The sequence below is a fragment of the Neomonachus schauinslandi genome, chromosome 1 (genome assembly GCF_002201575.2).
Source record: "Neomonachus schauinslandi chromosome 1, ASM220157v2, whole genome shotgun sequence".
Lineage (NCBI taxonomy): Eukaryota > Metazoa > Chordata > Mammalia > Carnivora > Phocidae > Neomonachus > Neomonachus schauinslandi.
In genome coordinates this window covers 79,308,224-79,332,265 of record NC_058403.1, presented here as the reverse complement: position 1 = coordinate 79,332,265, position 24,042 = coordinate 79,308,224, and the positions used below count along the sequence as shown (strand labels likewise).

The 24,042-nt window shown below is 42.6% G+C and overlaps 1 protein-coding gene across 5 annotated transcripts in view; it reads right to left on the bottom strand.

Moving 5' to 3' along the window:
• Positions 1-21,578, bottom strand: part of IGF2BP2 (insulin like growth factor 2 mRNA binding protein 2) — a 157,311-nt gene extending 135,733 nt beyond the window's left edge. For all 5 annotated transcript variants that reach the window (XM_021692335.1, XM_021692336.2, XM_021692337.2 and 2 more), the window contains exons 1-2: positions 21,319-21,578; positions 19,670-19,730 (exon numbers count right to left, since the gene is read on the bottom strand). In XM_021692335.1, coding sequence (XP_021548010.1) covers positions 19,670-19,730; positions 21,319-21,496 — 239 coding nt within the window. In that variant the 5' untranslated portion in view covers positions 21,497-21,578. The remainder of the gene's footprint in view (positions 1-19,669; positions 19,731-21,318) is intronic.
• Between the last annotated feature and the right edge of the window lie 2,464 nt (positions 21,579-24,042).

The window sequence follows — 24,042 nt, the reverse complement described above, 5'->3', positions numbered from 1 at the left end:
GAATCAAATGTCAAATGATCAAATATTAAAACAGCCCCCAAATTAAAGTACTATTGGGTTATTAGATTCTTTTTTTTTTTTTTAAGATTTTATTTATTTATATGACAGAGAGACAGCGAGAACAGGAACACAAGCAGGGGGAGTGGGAGAGGGAGAAGCAGGCCTCCCGCTGAGCAGGGAGCCTGATGTGGGACTCGATCCCAGGACCCCGGGATCATGACCTGAGCCGAAGGCAGACGCTTAACGACTGAGCCACCCAGGTGCCCGGGTTATTAGATTCTTGTTGGTGACTATTTCCCAAATAAAAGTACTGAAAAAAAGAGGTATTTCCATTTTACTAAACTATAATTATTCTGATCAAAATTGCCTTCATTTCTGTCAATTAAGTAATAATGGATTGCCATGATTTAAATTGAACTCTCTTTTGAATGGATGACTTTTTAACCACTTCCTGTCATGTGAAAATTACAAAGGCATCATCCTAAATTCTTCTAGAATAGTTTGATACTCAGACATTAAATTATTTCCATCTTAAGGGCACTGGAAACCTACAAAGAACTGAGATATTATAGCCCACTGAATAGTGAAATGTCATTAATTCTAATTGTAATAGCAAAGAACTGGAATTTACTCCTTCTTTAAAAAGAAGGGAAGGGCAGCTGATTTAACCAAGGAATCAATTTTTTTTTTTTAAGATTTTATTTATTTATTTGACAGAGAGGGACACAGCGAGAGAGGGAACACAAGCAGGGGGAGTGGGAGAGGGAGAAGCAGGCTTCCCGCAGAGCAGGGAGCCCGATGTGGGACTCGATCCCAGGACCCTGGGATCGTGACCTGAGCCGAAGGCAGACGCTTAACGACTGAGCCACCCAGGCGCCCCACCAAGGAATCAATATTAACAAGATCATAAGAGGGAAATTTAAACTACTCAAGAGAATAAGCTATTTAAACACATTTCGGAAGTATTTACATATAACTGATATGATGAATGTAAATCATTTTTTCTATTCAATAAAAAGGTCTGGTAGGATTGCTCTTTAGCAACATTTTGTTAACTCAGGTTGCAGTACTTAACTGAAAGTAACATACATTTTTTAAAAAATCTGCCCGTTCAGACATTTGACGAATTATCATTGATCTTCCCCTAACCGGCATCAATAAAGCCTCAATGTATTTAATTCTAACCATAACCTCAGGTCAAGAATTGAACAGCATCAACCAGATTCAGAGAAATTGATGCCGCTTGTGTTTTCAGAGAGGGTCTGATGTATTTGATGATGAAAAACACCCAACCACGTTCACTGTACATTATGTAGTCCCTAGGCTGTTAGACACAAGAGAGAATGTCTGAGGTTCAAACATCAATTGCACTAGCCCAGAAGCACTTCTGAAAAGCCAGGAAACATGTACATTTCCAAAGAACATGCAACCATCCAGGAGAGCCACGACACACACCCAGAGACACTCAGAGGAGCTGTGTCCTGCCCAGAACTCTGTGGACAGCTCCTGTGCTGAGGTGTTTTGTAGGTAGAGACACCTGTTGTGGCTCTGGGAGGAGACCTGGGAAACAGGCTCTGTCAGGTAGCCAAGCAGGAAATGTTCTCTTCCACCCCAAATGCTGCTTTTCTCAACTTGAAAAACAAATCAACTGGAGGGGCAACTTGAGGAGGAATAACTGAGATTACAGGAAATCGAGGAGGTCACCTGTGGCAGTTCAGCCCATTAGCTGGCTTCTGATTTTTTTCCCTCCTCCCTCTCTCCCAGGCTGGGATTCTAAAAAGATAAGTCTCTGAGGAAGAATGAGAAAAAATACATTTCTTTGGGTGAATATCTACAGGCAGTCAAAATATTACAAAAACAATTAAAAAAACGTGTAGAGTTACATATCACATTGGTCCTCTGAGCTCCCAGAATTGTTCATGCTCACCTTTAACCTCCTAACACTTGAAGATGACAAAAATCTGAAACAAATCTTAAACTTGGTCCTTCCACTGAAGGCAGTTGGGGAGTTCTCTTTCAAATCTCTGAAGAAAAAAAAATTCTTAATGTCATCATTTGATTGTTTTGTGAAAAAAATAACATCAAGATTTTAAACTATGGAGAGGTTGAGAACCCACTCAAGGACAACCCTCTCCCACAAAGGATAACTCAGGATATACTCATTTAACTAGAATATACAGAGTGTAAAAAATTCAGGGGGCGCCTGGGTGGCTCAGTCAGTTAAGCATCTGCCTTCTGCTCAGGTCAGGATCCCAGAGTCCCGGGATCGAGCCCCACATCGGGCTCCCTGCTCGGCGGGAAGCCTGCTTCTCCCTCTGTCCCTCACCCCACCCGTGCTCTCTTTCTCAAGTAAGTAAACAAAATCTTTAAAAAAAAATTCAGTATTTACCCCTAGTGGTTTTTCTTTCTTTCTTTCTTTCTTTTAATATTTTATTTATTTATTTGACAGAGAGAGAGATAGCAAGAGCAGGAACACAAGCAGGGGGAGTGGGAGAGGGAGAAGCAGGGTTCCCGCCGAGCAGGGAGCCCGATGCGGGGCTCGATCCCAGGACCGTGGGACCATGACCTGAGCCGAAGGCAGACGCTTAAGGACTGAGCCACCCAGGCGCCCCCCCTAGTGGTTTTTCTTAAACAATATAAAAAGTATCTATCTTTCCTAGAGAGCAGTCATTCCTAAAGGACTTTAATACTCTATAAGTCTCAGTCTATACACATTCAAAAGGAAAGAATCAAAATAACTCCTCACTCGACACTATCATGTTATCAGGACCTTTGAGAGAAAAGGTTAAATGGGTTATAGGAATATGTAATGCAAGTAAAGTAAGCACTGAGATTCAATAAAAACTTAAAGACATGACTACTAAAATACTGTATTTGAGTGAAGTCAAAGTCAGGACATTCTATAGGCAAAGTTGATAGGTTTGCATGAATTTAGCAAAACACTCACACAGAATGAATCCTTCAACACCAATGTGGATATGACTAACACCAAAAACACGATCAAATCTCCTCAAGAAATAAATGTATAAAAAGGTAGATACCAAAGATCTGAAGGCCTGATCTTTTGCATTTTTAGTGGGGAAGAGAACTGGCTGGCCTTGTCTGATATCAAAGTGACCACTGCATTTTGTCCCAGAAAGATTTACTCAGATTTGGTATAGTAAATAGCATATTTCTTAGAAAACCAATGATTTTAAAGAAGGGTAAATCTATTTTCCTCTTGTAGACTATGGTTAACCACAGTATGGCACAATTTTGGAGAAATCAGACCTCACCCAGTTACAAAAATAGCAAAAAGGGCTCTTACTGCTGGCAGAAAAGTGGCTAACATCTTTATTGATACTATAAGAACAGTGTTTTAAACTTTTCAATTAAGCATTTAAAAAATCAGCTCTTTCAGATAAGGCTGAAAGGGAAAAATTAAATTGTGTTTTATAAAAGAGAAAGTAACTACAATCATTCTTTAGAGGAAAGAAGAGAAAGAGGGTATAAAGAGAGGCGGGGAGCAGACACTTTGGGATGAAAGCTGAATATGTGGCCTGTCTAAGCCGTTTGAACAGTCTGGGCCTCAGTTCCCCAATCTCTGAAATAAGGAGAGCAGTGCCTCCCTCACCCTAGAAGGGGTTCTGAAAAATTAAGTAAGGATTATAAAAGGATTCAGTAATCCATAACTGTTATTACTGGTGTTTTATAAGGAATTTGTTTTGCTCCAAAAGGAGCTAAGTATCAATATGAATAGAAGGGGATTATTCTCCTCAGTATAAACTCCAGGTCAGCTAAGACTCTCTTTGACTTGTTGACTTTTCCTGACTGACTTAGTTAAATCCTAGGTGCCCCAAGGATCCCCAAACCTCCAGGTATTCACTTCCTGAGTGACCCTTTCCCACTGAGTGAGGGCTGGACTAGTGTCTCATGTCTCACACACAAAATAAGGCAGAAGTGATGATGCACAACAAACGGACTAGGTGGGGCAAGGCACTGTGGTGTCACGCTCTCTTTGATTACTCGCGGGAGCCCGTGGCCATACTGTGAGCAGACCTACGGAGAGGTCCATGTTATGAAGGCCTGAAAGCTCTAGCCACAGCCACAGAGAAACGGAGGCCTTTCAACCGCCATAAGAGTGAGCTTGATAGCAGATCTTCTTGACTGCAACCTCATAAAAGATGCTGAGCTAGAACAACCCAGGTATACTGCTACCATATTCCTGACCCTCAGAAAATGTGAGAGATAATGAATGTTCGCTGCTTTAAACTGCTAAGTTTTGGGGGTAATTCGTTTTGTTTTGTTTTTAAGTAGCCTCCATGCCCAGCATGTAGCCTAGTGTGGGGCTTGAACTCACAACCCTGAGATCAAGACCTGAGTTGAGATCAAGAGTCATACACTTAACCGACTGAGCCACCCAGGCGCCCCAGTTTTGGGATAATTTGTATGCAGCAATAGATTACTAATACAGAGCATTTGACAGCATCTTGTTTTGCAATTAACATTTATTTTAAGATCAGTCATTTCCTTGGGTATGCATTATCTTACCCATTGGTAAATTCTGTCATTTTTGCACTTGTCTATTTTTTCACAATTTCAGACACTGTCTGCTTAAGCTGATCATCTTTGATTTACTACATAAAAACACAACTTAACTTGCTTCTTGTATCCACCTACTATCTTGCAATAAGAGGATAGCCATTTGTGTGTGTGGGGGGGGGGGGGCTATATATGTTTTCCTTCCATGACTCCTGGCATATTTTTAATCTAATTTGGGTTGGAGAGAGAAATATCTACAGAGAAAATTGTATTTTCGAGTAATCACACTGAATCTGGTAATACTAAGATTAACCCACCATTATTATTATTATTATTATTATTATTATTATTATTATTAAGACTGATTTGCAAAACCTATTCTGGTTCCACCAAATCTAAGGCTCTGCTTTCCAAAACTCACTTTGCGGCCCTGGGAAACTGCTCTTTGCAGTGCACCTCATGTTTTAAAGGACCTTTGTACCTAAAATGCCCATGAAGGTTTCATTCCACTTAGGCCAAGGATTCAGTACAAAGACTGAAAAACCCATTCACAAAAGAGTAAAATCTTTGAACTGCTATTTCTCCCCACCCTCAGCTTGAAAATAAAGAAGAGGAAAAGAAATAAAAGCAAATTATTAAGGATACCTTATTATGGCTCTAATTTTTAAAAGTTGAAAAATATTTAACGAGCAGCTAATTTCACTTTTCAAGGCATTCAAGATGCACCAGTGGAAATAAAAAACAAGACAAGAGCAAGATTTCATGGAACTTCAAAATTTTAAAGTTCAAAAGATCAGTCCAAAAAATAGAGTTGATTATTTTTATGGAACTGATAGCCATTAGATCCTTCACAAATGAGGGAAACCAAATGAAATCCTGAATTCTCAGACTCTTATATGCCACTCTATTATGTCTTACCATAGATCATCTAATTTTATGTTCCCCAAGACATGCGCTCTACCTTACCATTATAGGGATTCTTAATGAGCTATTTCATTTCATGTAAGTTTTAGAATAAAAAGATACATTTTTAAAATGCTAATCCAACAATCCTACTAGTTTTTTGTGTTTCAGTTTTCTTTGGGTTTTGTGTTTTTGTTGTTTTTTTTTGTAAAGGTCCCTCAGGTAACTGGCAGTTTCCATTTAGTTTGGCCTTAATGAGTATTTACTGCACCCAGGACCCAGAAGCAGAATCCATACGGCTTTCAATTTCCTCAACTTAAATACAAGAAAGTGCAACAGTAACCAAAACACTTTTCAAAAATATTTAAAAGCACTACTTTTCACCACTGAATTTTCCTGCCAAGTACACACTATGCTTTTATTTTTTTTTTTAAAGATTTTATTTATTTATTTGACGGAGAGAGACACAGTGAGAGAAGGAACACAAGCAGGGGGCGTGGGAGAGGGAGAAGCAGGCTTCCCGCTGAGCAGGGAGCCCGATGCGGGGCTCGATCCCAGGACCCTGGGACCATGACCTGAGCCAAAGGGAAACGCTTAACGACTGAGCCACCCAGGCGCCCCCACACTATGCTTTTAAAACTACCTGCCTTATATCAGATGTTGATTTACAGGCAGAATTCAAGCTCTTATTTAAAAAAAAAAGTTTGCTAGACATATGAGAATCATACCTTCTTAAAAACAGTTTAAAACATCATCTATAGCTGGCCCAGTGTTTAACTGGAGGAGGTATAATTGAGACCGATGAGGAAATACGTTCCTCCAATTATATGAAAATAGGGCTTGTTTTTTTTCTCATGAACATGTATAATGAAATAGCATATACATAAAATTATAAGATGGTCACACATTCAGCATATGTACCTTCTAAATTTACAAAAGGATTTCAGATGGTTCCATATAATAGAAACATAATAAGGATATAAAATTAAAAGTGTAAGGTACTTTATAGTAGAGAAAATAATTATTCCAGAAAACTAACTAAACTAAGGATGGCTGCAGCAACTGAGACATAATTTTAATTTTGAGCTTCTAAACAGCTATCATCATCTTTAGATAAGAGACATACGAGTTTATCCAGTTCATCAACAGAAGGACTTTCCCCTCTCATTCACAGACAAGCCTTAAGGGTAGGAGATACTAAACATAATGGAGAGAGTCTTCAACAATATCTTATAGAAGCTGCCGAATTTTCATGTGGCAGAGACTACAAACCAGCAACCCGTGGGCCAGATTCAACCCACAAGTTATCTTCTTCGACCTTCACAATCTCTACAAAAATTTTTGAATTGTTGCCAATACTTAACATAGGAATTCTGACTTCCAGCTTCTTCTGGAAAAACAGATTTGCGAACACTGGCCTTACATTTCCACATGTAGCAGCTGGCTGAAGCTGACTTAAGAGCTACGTCTCCTGTCCGTCACAGAAACCCCCCCTTGCCACCACTTATATCACCTGCAGGTATTTGAGTGTGGACCCCTGTAAATATATGGTGGTTTCTTGTGACAACCTTACTACAAAACTTGGATGTAGGATATGAAATCAGTGGTCTTTGAAGCTGGAGCGATGGAGTACATGGGCACAAAGCAGAGCTCGGAGGGGAGCCTCCTCTCTCTCTGGGCATGAAAACCCTCCAGGAGGCTCTTTAAATAACACAGAAGGCAAAGTCCAAGGTACTGCCCCCAAGAGTCCTTGACCACAGGTTAAGAAATCACTGAGAGAATAACATATATTGTTTGAAGTAATAATATCCTGGGTTTTTTTTTTTTTTTTAAGATTTTATTTATTTATTCATGAGACACAGAGAAAGAGAGGCAGACAGAGGGGGAGGGAGAAGCAGGCTCTCGCTAAGCAGGGAGCCCGAGGAGGGGCTCCATCCCAGGACCCTGGGATCAGGACCTGAGCCGAAGGCAGACGCTTAACCGACTGAGCCACCCACACGCCCCTAATAACCTGTTCTAGAACAAGACTCATGCATGCAGGACTGATGCTGTGCAAGTGTGTATTAGATAATGGTTTATGTCCCCTCTGACTTGTGAGGTGTCCATTCTAACCAGTTGAAAATATTCTGAAGATCACCCCTGTGTTTATGGAAACTCACCATATGCAACAGATAAAAGTAGGGACGCTCTGCTTAAAGAAGGGGCAGGAGGGCCAACCTGCTTGGACCTCCTGAAGCAAAGCCCTATTGTTGATCAATGAGTGGGTCCCTTGTCACCAGACCCATCACTCTTCAAAGTTAGTTGACTCTAATGGCTCTACCAAGAACTGAAGTGCAATCATTGGCCAAGGAGCTCCTTAGAAAGTTCCCGAAGGGCAAACATTCTGTGCTATTGATTATAGAAAAATCCATAGATTTAGTCTGGCATGCAGTTGGCAAAGCAAACATTTGTTACTAAAGCGAAAGTGACAGGCCATTCCACAGGAAGTAGATTTAGAAGTAGCAAAGGCAGGGTCTAAATTTTCCTTGAGAAGGAGTTTTGGATCTGCTGGAATGTCTGAACAAGGAATGGACTCAAGGCCCAGAATTATATACTATAGGACAGATAACTTTCAAACTGTTTTTTAAAGCAGCAAACCTCTTTTCTGAACCAAATTCTAGCCTGAACTCCAACACATAAAACTGCAATGAATATAGCTGTTTTCTGACTGAAAGGTGGTTAAGAAGCCAGGATCTCCCATGTACATATGTCCACTTCTTCCTTCCCATGAATTTGGCATCTCCTCAGAATCCTCAGGCTTTGTGGAACACACTGTTAAACGTACTACCATGGGGAGTAAAAGATAGGACTTTGGCCTGTAAACATTTTTTTTTAAAGATTTTACTTATTTATTTGACAGAGAGAGACAGCGAGAGAGGGAACACAAGCAGGGGGAGTGGGAGAGAGAGAAGCAGGCTTCCCGCGGAGCAGGGAGCCCGATGCGGGGCTCGATCCCAGGACCCCGGGATCATGACCTGAGCTGAAGGCAGATGCTTAACGACTGAGCCACCCAGGCACCCCTGGAAATATTTTTTAAAGATTTATTTATTTATTTTATAGAGAGAGCACACAAGCAGGGGCAGAGGCAGAAGGAGAGGGAGAGAATCTTAAGCAGGCTCGACTCCCTGCTGAGCATAGAGCCTGATGCCGGGCTTGATCTCACCCACCCCTGAGATCATGACCTGAGCTGAAATCAAGAGTCAGACGCTTAACCGCTTGACCGACTGAGCCACCCAGGCGCCCCAGGCCTGGAAATTTTTAAGGCAGGTATTAACATCTTGTCCATAATCGTGAACTAAAGCCACCAATTTTCAATATCACAATTATTGTCTTGAAATCGTTGAAACAGACATGCACAGCAAACCATTAATACAAAAATCAATGAACCAAAGAGCTAACTCTTCCCTGGCAAATCTCCTAAGATGTATAAAGAATTATATTAGAACCAACCACCTGTTCCCAGTCTTTTATAGCCCTTAAAACAAAATGTCAGTTTCACTAACCTACTTCATAAGACTAAATCTCTGTCTTCTTTATTTCAAATAATTGAATAAACAGCACCTTTGTTATCTCAAATCTTTTGTGAATAAAAAAAATAAATGAATGTAAAATTTTAAAAAATATTAAGGGGCAAAAAAAATTAGAAGTCTTCGTTGAGCAAGTATTTTATTCTTTATTCCTCAAAAGGGAGATTAATCCTACATTTTAAAATAACTGAGCTTAAAACTTGGTTTCTAAAGATCCTTGATTCTATCATCATTAGCAGTGACACAACTCAGAGTTTTCAAAAGCTTATTTTACAAATTCAGTGTCCATGATTTGAAGACATCACTATTCATATAAAGAGAAAGGGGGAAAGAGTACAGCAAGATCCAGGAGCAAGGCCAGATTATGCATCCACAAATTTTTTTTCTATCCTTCAACGGTATTTGGGGGGGGGGGGGGATGTTTTCCCTTTACAAAAAAAAAATACAATTGCACTCTAGGGGGGAGAAAAGTAGCCTAAACTTTCAACACTAGGAAATTCCTTCCCAAATTTTCAACTCTTCATAAAAGCCAGCTATGTTTGACAACCCCCCCCAACCACTGACAAGCGTGTGTGTATGTGTGTGTGTGTGTGTCTGTGTGTGGGTCTGTGTGTCTGTCTGCTGCACTTTCCCGGTAAGTGTATGCCACAGAACCCATACATTCCAACATATTGAGCAAGCGCACACACGCCTCCCTGGCTTCCCCAAACTCAGCCAGCGAGGGGGCACTGCACTGGAGGTAGGCCTGCACAGCAGGCACCTTCCAGCCCTGCCTAGCCATCCCCATGGAAATGCAAAGGGGAAGGAGAATGAGAGAGAGAGGGAGACAGAGGGAGGGAGGGAGGGAGGTAGGGAGGGAGGAAGTGGCCAGTACAGAGCCTCATAGAAAGAAATGCAAAACCTTTTGTGGGGCAGGCCAGCCACATACTCCTAGAGTTTTTAAACATCAAAGAATAAATTGTGTGAGATTTTCAGTCCTGCTGGCACCACTGGAGTCACTTACTGTCTTCTCTGCACTATCAGTGAGTACCAGTCTTTCCCCTGTGCTCTGGAATCAGAGAATGCACGAGCTGCCTGACACAGTTCACTCAGTCACCTATGCCGCCTGTCTCCTGTCCCCCTTCCTTCCCTCTCTCCCTCCAACTGTCTGTCTTTCTTTCTTTCTCTCATTCCCCCTTCCTTCTATTTGAAGAGGCTAAACTCCATTTTTCTTAGTGTTAAACTGTTGAATCATCTATATGACTCTCTCAAAGATGCACAAATATTTTACTCCAAAGTCTTACCCATACAATGAAGAAAAACATCCATTTTTCATTATGCATTGTTAAAATCACAAAGATCAGGAGGGACTCAAGTAAAAGGTCTCCACATAATACAGTCATAGCCTGTCCTCACATGAGCTTTTTCAAAATATCTTCTATTTTGTGAATTGGTTTGAGGTTAACCTGTCCCCAGAATCACCATTCGATTACATATTTTTTGCTTTGCTTTTTGAAGAGAAAGCATAAAGAGAAGATGTAGCCAGATAATAAAAATGTCTTCTCTGATAACATTTTAAGCTCTATTAGAGGTTCTTGACTGAGAAAAATCATTATTTTTTAATTATAATAAAGTTCATAAGATTATGTTTTTATCAAAAAAGCACCTCTATCTCTAGAAGCAAAACTCTTGTAAATCTCATTTCATTGATAGTATAATTGTATCTTACATCTTGTTTACTTAAAAAAGTCACCAATGTACTATATAATATTTAAGTATTGTATCAAAAAGACCCATCTTTCGGGACACCTGGGTGGCTCAGTTGGTTAAGTGGCTGCCTTCGGCCCAGGTCATGATCCCAGGGTCCTGGGATCGAGTCCCACATCGGGCTCCTTGCTCAGCGGGGAACCTGCTTCTCCCTCTCTCTCCCTCTGCTTGTGCTCTCTCTCTGTCAAATAAATAAAATCTTTAAAAAAAAAAAAAAAAGACCCATCTTTCCACTCCCTGTGCTTTCACTGACATTTTCACGTGTCAGAAAGGTTTAAAATTTTCTAATGTTAGTAAGATGAATCATTTTATGAAAAGCAATTTGTGAGAATCCCATATTTTCCTTCTCTAGACCATACACATTTTTTTATATACAGATGAAAATGAAACCATGCCAAACTTTGTGCAACATTCTAGGTCCTAAACAAAAAAGGCTGAGTCTTTTTTCAGGGTTTAAAAAAATATATCTGGGCCAAAAGCATGAATACAGACCCTCTCCCCACACTGCATACACATTATGTTAGTTTTCAGCCACAATGACTTTTAAAAACACCTCTCTTTCATAATTACTAACGCCTCTACAATAGGAAGGACTACTTCAAAAAGTGTCCTCAAATTATGACTAACACTTTTAGCTGTTTTTCAATTATACTAAAAATAACTAAACTTCAGCACCTTATCTTCCTCAGCATATCTGTTGTATACATGTAAACTTTATCTCTTATTCTGAGTTGGGAAAAACATACAAAGTTACTCTGTAGCCTATGTAAACATTATCACAACTCCTGCTTTACTGGTAGGGTACTGTTACTATATTTATTTATTTATTTTTTATTTATTTGAGAGAGTGAGAGAGAGAGCACAAGGGGGGGGGGCGGGAGAGGGAGAAGCAGACTCCCCGCCGAGCAGGGAGCCCGATGCCGGACTCGATCCTGGGACTCCAGGATCATGACCTGAGCCGAAGGCAGTCGCTTAACCAACTGAGCCACCCAGGCGCCCTGTTACTATATTTAAATTAGGAGGAGAGCAAAGGTAATAGGACCACTGTTTCTTTGAAGCAGGTTTGGTCAGGTGGAAGGAGGAGCTGCTTTTGAGCCTGAAGCCTGACTGCCCTATCTGTAAAAAGGATGAAGTACAGGTCTCTCCCGGCTGTTGTGAGGATAAAATAAGATACACAGAAGGCCTCGTGCAGCCCCCTAGCACAGGAACTGCTTCCTAAGTATTAGTTACCTTCCTTCCCCATCTTCAGAGTCAGAATTCCACAGAACATCCAATACCTTACTCCAGACTATCCTAACTTAAAGAAATGAAATGTGTGGGGAGTTGGAAATAATCTTTTCACCTATTATTTTTTGATAGTGCCTTCCTCCCTTCCACCACCACCATATACATAGGACAGTACACAAAACTTAAAGGAAACAAGAGGATAAATGCAGGGAAAGTTTACAATTAAGGGAAAATGAACTGCACTTCACATGCTTAGTTATTTAGTATATGTTTTTGAGTGATTGTATCATTAATGAATCTGAAAACTTCATGGATACTATCCTACTAATACTCATTCCATCCCCACAAGAGAGGCCAAAGGCCATATTCTGTACAGAAAGTGAAGCAGAGAGACACCAAATCTAATGTCTCTCAAAGACCTGGCAGCCACCAGGAAAAGAAACCAAAACACAGTCCTGACCTCCAGCAATGGGTTGGTTAAAACCCAGGAAGAACCCACCCAAGTGATTCCTTGAGCTAGACTTTCCTTTACCACAAGGCTGATAGTCTTGACCAGAGCTACAGCTCACTGCCTAATGTGTGTGGTGCAAGATGTCGAGAGATACGTCTTTCTTGGCAGTGTTCTATTTCATAGCACAAGGAATGCAACCACTGAAAAAAGCAACAAACTCCAACCCCACTTCTGTCTATGGGCGAGCATGGTGTTAGGAGGAGGTAATGCTGCTGGTAATGTTTAAATTGTCTCTGTTTGTTTCTAATTATTTCTGCTTCTAAAAAAACTGTAACAAAGTACAGATAACTCAGATTGATGTAAGAATAAGACTGCAAAGGATCATTCACAAACAAATCTATTTTCATATACTTCCATCACTCTTGAAAGGCACCCTTTGAGCCTTACAACACTTTTGACTGACTTCTTTAATTTAAAAAATAGGAAAAAAAAAGTCTCAGCATGCTGGACTGAGGATCAGAAGACCTGGGCTCTAGCCACAGCTTTATTTAATAGCCATGTGGCCTTGGGCAAATTATTAAATCTCTCTGAAACTAAGTTTCCTCATCAGAAAAAAGGGGAGGAAATTACTTGTCCTATCTTCTTCACATAATTATTATTTGGAGTAAATGAAATAATGTGTTGAAGAGACTGAGACATCAATACTATATGAATATACGATGCAGGCACATAAAAATACATATATCTCCCCGAGAGAATGCTACTAGCATTATTTACACATCAACACATGGAATCATGAAACAACCTTTCTGATCACATTCAAAACAAAAATTAAAAATCCAAGCTTCCCCCTAAGGCAAATTCTCACACACTGGCACATATTAATTATATCATAATGAGAAAAGCTGAAATGGTCCCATACATATTTTCCTGGTCATTAGGTACATTTCTTATGATACAGGTAAATATCAGAAAGTCTAAAATATGCATTCGAACTCTTAATTTTCTTTTTTTTTTTTTAAGATTTTTAAAAATTTATTTCTTTGACAGAGAGAGACACAGCAAGAGAGGGAACACAAGCAGGGGGAGTGGGAGAGGGAGAAGCAGGCTTCCCGCCGAGCAGGGAGCCTGATGCGGGGCTCGATCCCAGCACCCCGGGATCATGACCGGAGCCGAAGGCAGACGCTTAACGACTGAGCCACCCAGGCGCCCCTCTTAATTTTCATTTATGGGACTCATTAAAACAGCTATTTTATGAAATATTCTTGATAGTAAACAGAATGGGAAAATTCTAAGTAATATTCACATTTTAAGAATAAAGTACAGAATAGATAAATAACAAAGAAATCTGGGAATAAATGAACAAAATGTATCTCAAAAATGCAAGCCTATTACATAGTGAGAAAGAGAGGCTTGGAAGGAGACATATATCTATTCAATGATGGACACTGGGTTAGCTTTCAGATTTGATTGCCTGCTATTAGTGCAAAAGCATCCATTTTCTCTGGTCTACTTAATCTTTACCTCAATATGCCGTCAAACTCTAAACCAAATTAAAGAAACAATTATCATATCCTCCCTTGTCTTTGGAAGCCAAAGCAACAGAATTTCAATTTTTCTATAAAGGAAAATAATTTTTCTTCTCTATTTTATGCAAAGACCAAAGTACATGATCAAAACAGGAAAAGAAAAACCTTAAAAATAATGCTCTGAGCACTCTGCAATTTTGCTGCCGAAAATAGAACCCATACAGTCCATGCCACCAAATGAAAATTACAAGTTTGTAAGCATGAAGTCAAATTATAAAGTAAAAGATTTTTTAAAATATTTTAATGATAATAAATGGGAGGAAAAACTGTTATCTTTACCGGTAGGTGTTCGTTGTTTATTTGCTATTACATTTTCTTCAATGATAGTGTTCTGAATGACTACCCAAACTGACTGGACTTGAATTTCAGTGTAAAAAGGATAAACCTTGACTAATAAATTACTTGGGCATGTTTTGTTAAACAGAACTATGCCATCCTTCAAATTAAGAAGTTAATCATAACTTTTGAGAGATAATGCTTTTGACTAAAAGTTTTAGAAAACTGGTTTAAAAAACTGGCTTAGCCAAGTCACGCCACTCTCCTCTTCAACACCAAAAAGAACGTGAAGACACTTTGGTGGCATGTAAGTGGAATTTTTAAAAGTATATTTTGAAACTTTTTTTAAGAGTCTCCAAAGAAACCAGTTCAATATTTATGCTTCTAATGAAATTGATTCTGTCAGAGTACTTCTGTTGTGCAAAATAATATACTGTCTTCCACAGTATAGAATTTCTAAATGAAAATGCATATTCAAATTTTGAATTTTCTAACATTTATAAAAATGGCTTATACATCATCAGAGCCTTCACAGAATCACTGAGCTAACTCTATTAGTGAGACAGGATATCCAAGCAAGAGGAAGGAGAGTACACTGTGCATTACATCGTCCTCCCAGCAGCACACTCGGTGCAGAAGCCACCACAGGTGCTGGAGCCCTGGCTTCCAAAAGGTTAACCACCTACAAGAGTTATGTATCACTCAAAGCAAATACTGATTCCCTTTGTCACAAGGTTCAAACATCCAGCAATTTTCATTTGCCTTGTCAGATTCTAAACTCCAGAGCAAATGTTGCTCAATTAAAGATTTCCTCCACTTCCCTCTTGATACCATCTGTCTGAACGTACTGTCCCCCACAAAGCACACATGCACACAGACACCCATGTGCACACACCCCACTGAATCACAGAGATGACACACTTAGCTCAAATAATATCCTCTCACAACTCTGACCAATTGCTCATCTACTTTTGAGAATTTCATTAGAAGACTTGGAAGAGTGATTCAGCAATAGACAGCAAATATTTAGAAAGTTGAGAAGTATCAGATATGTGTAAAAAGTTCCTGTAGAAATCTGATTTTCATTGTTTTGACTTTTAGTAAGTGTGCCCAATGACTATCCTTTTATGCACTTTCAACCTCATTTACATCCCCCCAGCTGAAAAACTGGAGCAACTTCCATTAAAAAAAAAAAATCTACTCAAAATAGTTAAATGTAAAATTTGACATGCAATTAGTTCTAAATCATCTAATGTCCTTTAAAAAATTCTTCTTAAAGAAAATACATTATTTCACCATGTGTAAAAGGTATTGTACAAATACTACTAATCTTCTCTCATCTTTATGTAGTCTCAGGTTAAAATAGTAAAAAACAAAACTCTGAGACCATCCCTTACTGGTCATCTTATATCCAGCCATAATTACACGGAAACATTATTTTAAAAAACACCATTTGACAAATGTATTAAACATCACCAAACCTCCTTTTAAAATTAATGGTCAGATGCAGCCATTTAATACTTTTATAAATTGCTACAATACAAATTTAAAACTGAGATAAATTTGACAAATAGGAAAATCAAGCAGCACATAAAAAGTATTTTGATTTGTAGCTTTCAATGTTTTTTAATATTTAGCTAAATAACATAAAAACACCAAATGACCAGTCTTGTAATATTTGTAAGCTAGAACTTTAAACCTACATTATCACCTGAATTATCAACTAATATTTTTCTTTGTTGCTTCTATTATCTCTTAAAGGTCGCAAAAATGTGTAATTCTTTATGGCATTGCCTAGAACCATATGAAAAAATTTTTGTTTTAAAAATGGGAAACTAAACGTCCAACTCAAAGTCAAATCATAAGTTACCTTACAGTTTGACATGTATTTTATATTAATATATGTTATATCCACACATGGAATCTATGTAATTAAATTCAGGAATTAATTTTTAATTCAACAAATTCTTTAAATAGAAGGCTATCATATGATTTTAACATAAAAAAGTCTTTTCTGTTGCTACAAAATTAAAAATTGATGCAGCAAAAGCCTTTGTTGCAGGGAGGGCTTGAGGTTGGGTGATTTTTTTTTTTTTCCTTTTTGGTATTTAATTCAACTATACACAATGTAGTACATACAAGCAAAATACAATTGAGATACTGTTTTCTTTAACATTCCTATAGGAGACCGAATTCATTTGCATTGGAGAGAACACAATTACTGATTTTTAACTCATGAAAGACAAATTCATAGCTTTTTCCTACACTACCTCATAGTATTCACACCATCTCAGTGAAAGCATGTCTAGCACCACTTGGTTACTTCCTAGCAGTGGGCAGAAATTGCATTTTTCAAAGTTTTGTTTCTCACAGAATCATTCAATTTTAGTTACAAAGCACATTCAGGTTAGCGTATGTCTTAGCTCAAAACAATTTATGTGATGTGTGCGCACGAGTGTATGTGTGTAGATACATATGCAGATATATGTATATATTTTTAAACTAAACTCTCCTCAACATCAAAAATGAAATTTCTGTCAAGAAGTTTCCACAACTTTTAGCAGAATTTTAAAGTCACTACCAAGTTCTTCCTCTTTAAGTAATCTTTGATTTATATATACTACCAACAAATATGAATAGAGAAAAACAATCCAAAGATTTTTACTCAACAAAGCCTGAAATCAACTTAGAAAGTAAGAAAAATAGATGGTTTGTCTATGGTTTGCATTACAATACTTTGTATCTAGTAAGAATGAAACACATATGGCAAAAAGGAAAAAGAGTTTTCTGCTTCTGATGACCCTGAGAAAATAATGGTTATCTAGGCTGTCTACTATAATAGCACATGTAAAATGATGCTAGAATGATATATAACAAAAGACCCAATTGGTAAGCAAATGGCATGCCAATAATTTCATGACTTAAGATAAAAACATCTCCTCCCAAAGTATCATTAGCTTAAAAAAATCTATTTGGAATGTAGATACTAAAACTGATTCTTGAAAACAGAAAGAAATCAGAACAATATAAAGAAAATGAGCACTCAATTGTTAAATGATTTTTTAAGTAAGCAAGCAATGAGGATGAATTGTTTTCTTCACATTTTCACTTCAACTAACACAAAAACCACATATAGAACTGACTTAACGCTGACAAATTTACTTCTAACTTGTTAAATTTCATGGAAATGCAACAAAGGAACACCAAAATAGTCACCATATAACATAAAAGCTTTGGTTTCAAATGTCACAGTACCCTGCTTTTTGAAAGCCAGCACCGTGGTAGTGCCCTGTACATGAGAACATACAGCTGCTTCATCCCAGGGGTCTGAGCTCAGTACACAACGCCAGTCATTAGCCATCTCTCCCTTAGCCTGCAGTACAAGCAACTAATTCCTGCATTTTAAACCAATAAAGGAAAGGGAAAAAAAAGAGTAAAACCATCCAATCAGAAATGATGCAACCCTCTACAGCAGCAGCTTATGCATACATTTGGTATGTCAGACGTCTTCAGTGTAGTGAATCATACAGAGTGCATTTTAATCTACCTCCTAGGTATTTCATATCGCCCACATGTTCAAAGAAATCATGTACTAATAGGGCTATATAAGTCCTAGTATGCTCTTTATTTAATTGATACTAAAAATTGGGGACATGCTTTTAATTCTGAACTCTTACATAAACACAACAAAATTACTTAAATGACACTCTGGCTAACAGCAAATAACCTCTTCATTTTGAAAGAAAAAGTTTAGAAGAAGTTTATTTGTGAGAAGTCTTAGGAGAGGTTAATAACTTTAGATAAATTAGTATTTCCCTTACATTGCAACATGAAATAATGTACTTTGCAACATGAAATGAGACACCAACTAAACAAAGTTAAAATTCTAGTGATTTTTATTAATTATAACCCCAAAAAGGACTCAAAACAGCTAGACAGCCAATAGAATTAGGCATTTATAGAATAATAGCCCATCAAATGTTTTAGGTGGTTCTTTCAAGTTTTGCTCAATATAGTCATCAAATTTTCAAGTGTTGTAGGATGAGTAATTTAAATTTACAATAAGTACTTAATATATCAGAAAGTTTCAACTTGGATTTCTCAGGCAAAAAAAAACTTTATAGAAAAGTATATAAATTAAAATACTTAACTGAAAAACCAGTTACACACTACATCTGTTCCTAGAGAGAAGAACTAGCTTAGTATTACACATGAAACTGCAAATCATAACTTTTGCCTTTTTAAAAAGGCATTAGCTTTGTGATATGTCACAGAATCATTTGCAAACAAAAGATACTCTGTCGCTTAGTTAAAATAAAAGTATCTGAAAATGCGCCCACAATTTTTAAAACCTCTTTAACAAAACATCTAAGTATTTATAAAATTAGTACGTTTGTTTTAAAATCTATTCAATTCTGGTAAAAATCAAGTAAGCGGTTACAATGTTGAGTATCACAAATTGTAAAGGTGGTAGATCAAAGACTTAGAGTTTTCAATCCAGCTACTTAATGACTAATGGTGAAGAAATGTATGTGAATGGGATATAAACTAAGTTAGGACACATGGGAGAAAAAAAAAATCTAGAATGAGTAATAAAGGGCCCCAATTTAAAGTCCACAATAAACTTTAAACAAAGATGTTCTCCCTCATTCTCTCCTCATAGATACTTCTCACGTAGGCAAATCACTGTGGAGAAATCCAACTTCCACAAAACTCTTTACTCCTTCATTAACAACAGTGCACTTAAATATAACTATAGATTTCACAAAGATACTTATTTAGCCTCAAACATATCTTAAAAGCAACAACAACAACAAAACGCTCAGAAGCAATAGTCAGTAGTCTCAGTGACTAAAAAAGTCTGGCTTTTTAACTGCCAGCCAATCCAAACAACTTATTTCTTTAGAGTGCTATGCAAAATATTGACCCCTTACTGAATTATTTTATTATTCAACGTTAAGCTATCTAAAAAAGAAAACTAATTAATCGCGAAGTTTAGTTCAGCAATTTAGCTGACAAAGTAAATATTTACTCTTAACATCTCACAGGAAGTCTTGACAAGCGTTTGTTGCCACTGTGCTGGGGTAGGGGTGGGAGTGGGGGGTGGGAGGCAAGTTTTGATAAACAAGTTTAACGGTCCCAGCGAATTTCACACAGCTAGGGTTCGCCACCCCTCACCCCCAATAAGGCACCAGATATTTTCCAAGTACAGTAAACACCTTATATAATGAAAGTAAAAAAATGTAACTTTCTAAACTATGTTATCTCCACTTAACAAAACAAACAAAAGCCTTTTTTAAAAACTATAAAAGCACACTTTAAAAAACTGAATGTATTTCTGTATTTATACGTAAGCCCTATCACAAAGTAACTAAGCAAAATATATTTACCTGAGCTTTTTAGAGACTGAGTAATCAACTTCCATGATTTTCCCATGCAATTCCACTTTACCTTTAAAACAGAAATTAAAGCACTCAGAACCTTCCTTAGATCAAACCGGCGAGGGTCTAGGAGGGGCACGCACAGAACTCCACGCTCGGGCTCCGCCTTCGGGCGCCCTCAAGGGGTCTCCTACCCCGCTCGAGCTGGGCAAACTTGGTTCCCAGTGGGAAGCAAGGTGGGCGCCCCGAGTCTTGGGACGAGGTGGGAAGGGCGCGAGCCCGGATCCGACCCCAGGTATAGCTGTGGGTGGCATTACCGGAAAAACAAATTTAATAAAGAGCGGCGCCAATTTGAAAGGATGAGCTCATTTGAAACTCAAGCTGCAGGGCTGGCGCGGCCCCGCTCCTCTCCCGGCCCCCACCTCTCCATTCCGCTAACCCGGGCCCCGAAGGCTCCGCTGCGCTCCCCTCCCTGCCCTCTCCACCCGGTGGCCTCGAGAAGACGCACTGAAGCCCCCCACCCCCCTACCACCACCACCCCGGGGCCGCTTCTGCGAGAGCCCAGTCCCGGCCGGCTCCTGGGTGTCACCTTGGCCTTACTGCCGCCCCGCCCCCACCCCGCGCGCCAGTGGGGAAGGGGCTCCCGCCGGGCCGGGGTTCGGGGGGCGCAGGCTCCCGCCCCGGGGGCGAGCGCGGCTCCGAGCGGTGCGTGTGCGAGAGGGAGAGTTGGTGAGTGCGCGCGCGCGCGAGTGTGTGTGTGTCGCTCTCCGTCTCCCGTCTGGGCTCCAGCGCTCTCGCGGGCCCCCCGGTCGCCTCTTTCCCGGTTCTCAGCCCGGGCCCCCACCGAGTTGAGACAGGGCACCTCGTAAAAAGGTGCTTCTGGCCGAGCGGGAGGCGGGGGGACAGGCGGCGGAAAGCCCCCAGCCCCGAGTTCTTCTCAATAAAATCGGACAAAAAATTCAGAGAAAAATAGGAGCGCTTGAGAGACGAGCGAGAGGGGACTGAGGCTCGGGAGAGGACCGAGAGAGAGGTGCCGTCGTGCAGGGGCTGGGGTTGGGGGAGCCCCGAAACCTCGGAGGGGATCATCAGGGTGGCGCCGAGGGGGTGCCGAAAGTGGGGGACCGCGGGGCGAGGTGGGGAGGGGGCTTGAAAGGAGAGTGCGGCTCAGGGGACGCCAGAGGGCGAGAGGTCCCGGGCACGAGGCACGGAAAAGGGTAAGGTCCGGTCAAGGGAGAAGGAGATGCAGGATTTGGAGAGGGTCCCCTGACAAAGGGGGTGACGGGAAGGTCAGGCAAGAGAGGGGACGGGGGCTCTCTGAGGATGGGGGTGGGGAAACTCTGGAGAGCAGCTCAGGGAGCCAGGGGGAGGAAGGGTGCCCCCAGAGAGCGAGTGAGCCCTGGGCACCCTCGGAGCGGCACGGGGGTCGCCCCAGGGCTGCGGCTGGGAGGGCAGGGGGGTAGTCCGGAGAGGTGGGGGGAGGGGAGCGGGCCGTCCCGGGATCGGGCCGGCGGCGAGAGTTGAGGGTCTGGTGCGTGGAAGTGAGCGTGCGGGCGCGGGAGCCCCCGCCGGGCGCCGCCCGCAGGGCTCGGCCTCCCTCCGGGCGCCGTCCCGGCCGGAGCTGGGCGAGGCGGGGGGAGGGGGCAGCGGCGACTGCTTACCCGAGAGGGTCTCGATGGCGCGGATGGCCCAGTTCTGGTCGGGGTAGTCCACGAAGGCGTAGCCGGACTTGAGCAGGACCTGTCCCGCCAGGGGCAGCTTCCTGTCCCCGAAGAGCTGCCGGAGGTCGTCGGCGGTGACGGCGGGGCTCAGGTTCCCGATGTAAAGCTTGTTCATCATCCGTCTCTTCCCCGAGAGCCCGCGGCTCCCCCGGCCCGGTACCCGGCGCTCCTCGCCTCCTCCGCTGCCCTCGTCTCTCCTCCTCCTCCTCCGCCCCCCCTCCCCGCCCTCCGCCCGCCCGCCACCCACCCCCACCCTCAGCCTGGCTCCCCCCACCGCGGCCGGCCCGGCCCGCCCGGGGGCAGAGGCGGAGGCGGGGACTCGGCGCGGCTGCCTCCTCGGGGCAGAGTCCCGGGCCGGGCGGCGGCGCGCGGACAAAGCGCTCTCTCTGCCTCCCTCTCTCTCTCTCTCCTCTCTCTCTCTCTCTCAAGGCGGTGGCGGGAGGAGGAGCAGCGGCGGGCGGCGGCAGCGCACCCCGCGTGTGTCTGTGTGAGAGTTTGTACGGGCGTGTGCGCAGCCGAGAGTGAGCGAGCGAGCGCCCCCTCCCCGCCCCGCGCCACCGAGCCCCTCGCCCCCCGCACGGCTACCCGGGCTTCTGCCTCCCGCCGGGCGGGCGGAAGCGGGTCGCGGCCCGGGGCTGCGGCTCCCGGGCGCCAGAAGCCCGGGCGGGCGCGGCGCGGAGGCCAGGCGTGCGGCGGGGCGGGGAAGGCGCGCCCCGGGCGCGGGTGGGAGTGCGCGAGGGGGCGCGGGGGAGCGGCCGCGAGCCGCAGGCGTGGGAGGGAGAGGGGCCGTGGGAGAGCGTGGAGAGGGGTGTGCGTAAGGTGGACCGGATGTGAGAGTGCGGCTGCTAGGGCCCGCGGGAAGGTGTGCCTCGGAGGTGAGAGGCGAGGGCAGGCTGGGAGGCAACTTTGGCGGCGAGTTGGCCGCGTCTGGCGCTCTGCGCGGTCCCGGGCGGAGCGCTCCCTCAGAGACCCGCTCCCCGTCCGGCTCTCCGGGGCGACCGGGCGGCGCGTGTGGTCGAGGGCTCGCGGATGGGAGTCGGGACGCCTGGGGCCCGGGACTGGTCGGGCCCTCGCGGACTGTGCACCCTGGGGAAGTTGCCGCCGGCCTTGGGCCTCAGTTTCCCGGCCCGTTGGGGGGAGACGGAAGGCCAGAGTGAAGTCCAGTCCCCTCCGCCCGCACCCCGTGTGCCCGGAACCCCGCGGCGGGCGGCAGCCTGACGTTGGCAGCTGCTCTCTATTCTGGGAAGTGCCGAGGGCTTCCCGAGCGGCCGCTGCGAAGCCAGGTGGCGGGTGGGGAGGCCAGCGGGGAGGGGGCAGGGGCTGCGGCCGGGAGGACGGACGCTCACTGCTGGGCTGCGAGGCCGGGTTTGGTCCCAGAGCCGGGGTGGTGGGAGGCGAGGGTGGCTGGAAGCGGAGGCGCTCGGGCTGTGTAGGAGTTCCCCGAGCATTGGGAAGGGCCCGGGGAGGAAAGAGGTCCTTCCAAGCGGAGGAAACAACGTGACCGACGGAAGAGGCAGGGTTGGGATGATAGCAGCCCGAGCCGAGGGGCTAGGGAAGGAGCCAGAAGGGCTGGAGGCTGTTGGGAGTTCCGGGGCCCGGCTGGAAGTCTGGTGGTTAGAGCCTGGTCCCAGCCAGGAAATGAAATTATACAGGGAAGAAAAAAAAAAAAATTGGCAGGATTCAGAGGTGAAGAAGGGGCAGAAGAAGATTCCAAGATCTGGACTTCTGGGGGCCTTAGTGGAGGTGATGGTTTGATCAGAGGAGTAAGAGTTCTTGAGGACGTTGGGGGTCTCTTGGTGAAGATGGAACAGGTTCAGATCGCCTGGCTGGGTCGTGAAGGACTGTCTTTCCTAAGCGTTCCTGTTGACAAAGAGGGTGGAGGGAGAGCGGCTTGTTTAAAAAAAAAAAAAAATGCATGTTTCCAAGCCCCTTTGCAGACAATCTGTGAGCCTGGATTTTGTATTTTCCTTACGTGCTTGCAGGTGATTCTTGTTTGGGACGCACTGGCAGGTGGAAAGCCTATAGGCTTAGGACTCAGGCCTTCCTCCTTTCTGTCCCCAGCTGTGTGGCTTAGAATGTTCCTGCATCTGTGAGCCTAAGTTTCTTCAGTTTAAAAAAAAAAAAAAGGATAAAACAACTAACCCTTGCAGGGCTGTTGTGAAGTCTCTATGAAGGAGAACTGAGTAGTGTGTTGAGACACAGTGGTCACACACATAATGCTTTTCTTAGGAACTAATGAGCTTCTAAATACTTTCTTTTGGAGAGGGAGATCTCCTTAAATTAATTAGTTGTCCAGAGGAAAAATAATGTATACCTACATATTGCAGTTATTTGAATTCTGGTTGTGGTCTCAAATATTCACATATTTCCTCTCTCTAAAAAAGGATTGGATTGCACTGTTCCTGGAGTTGGGAATGGACTTTGCCATTATTTCCCAAACTAATAGATAAACTAGGTATGGATGCTTCCCTATCAAAATGTACTGGAGAATCACAAATGAAAACTACTGTGTGTATATAAACCTCAGCAGACCCAGGGGTAATGATATTCAGATTGTTTACACAAATACCCCTAATTAGTATAGTCACCTTTGTATTATAGGACAGCATTTGCTCATTTTATTTCCGATAATTCAGATTTGCACCTTCTAAAAGAGAAATGAGA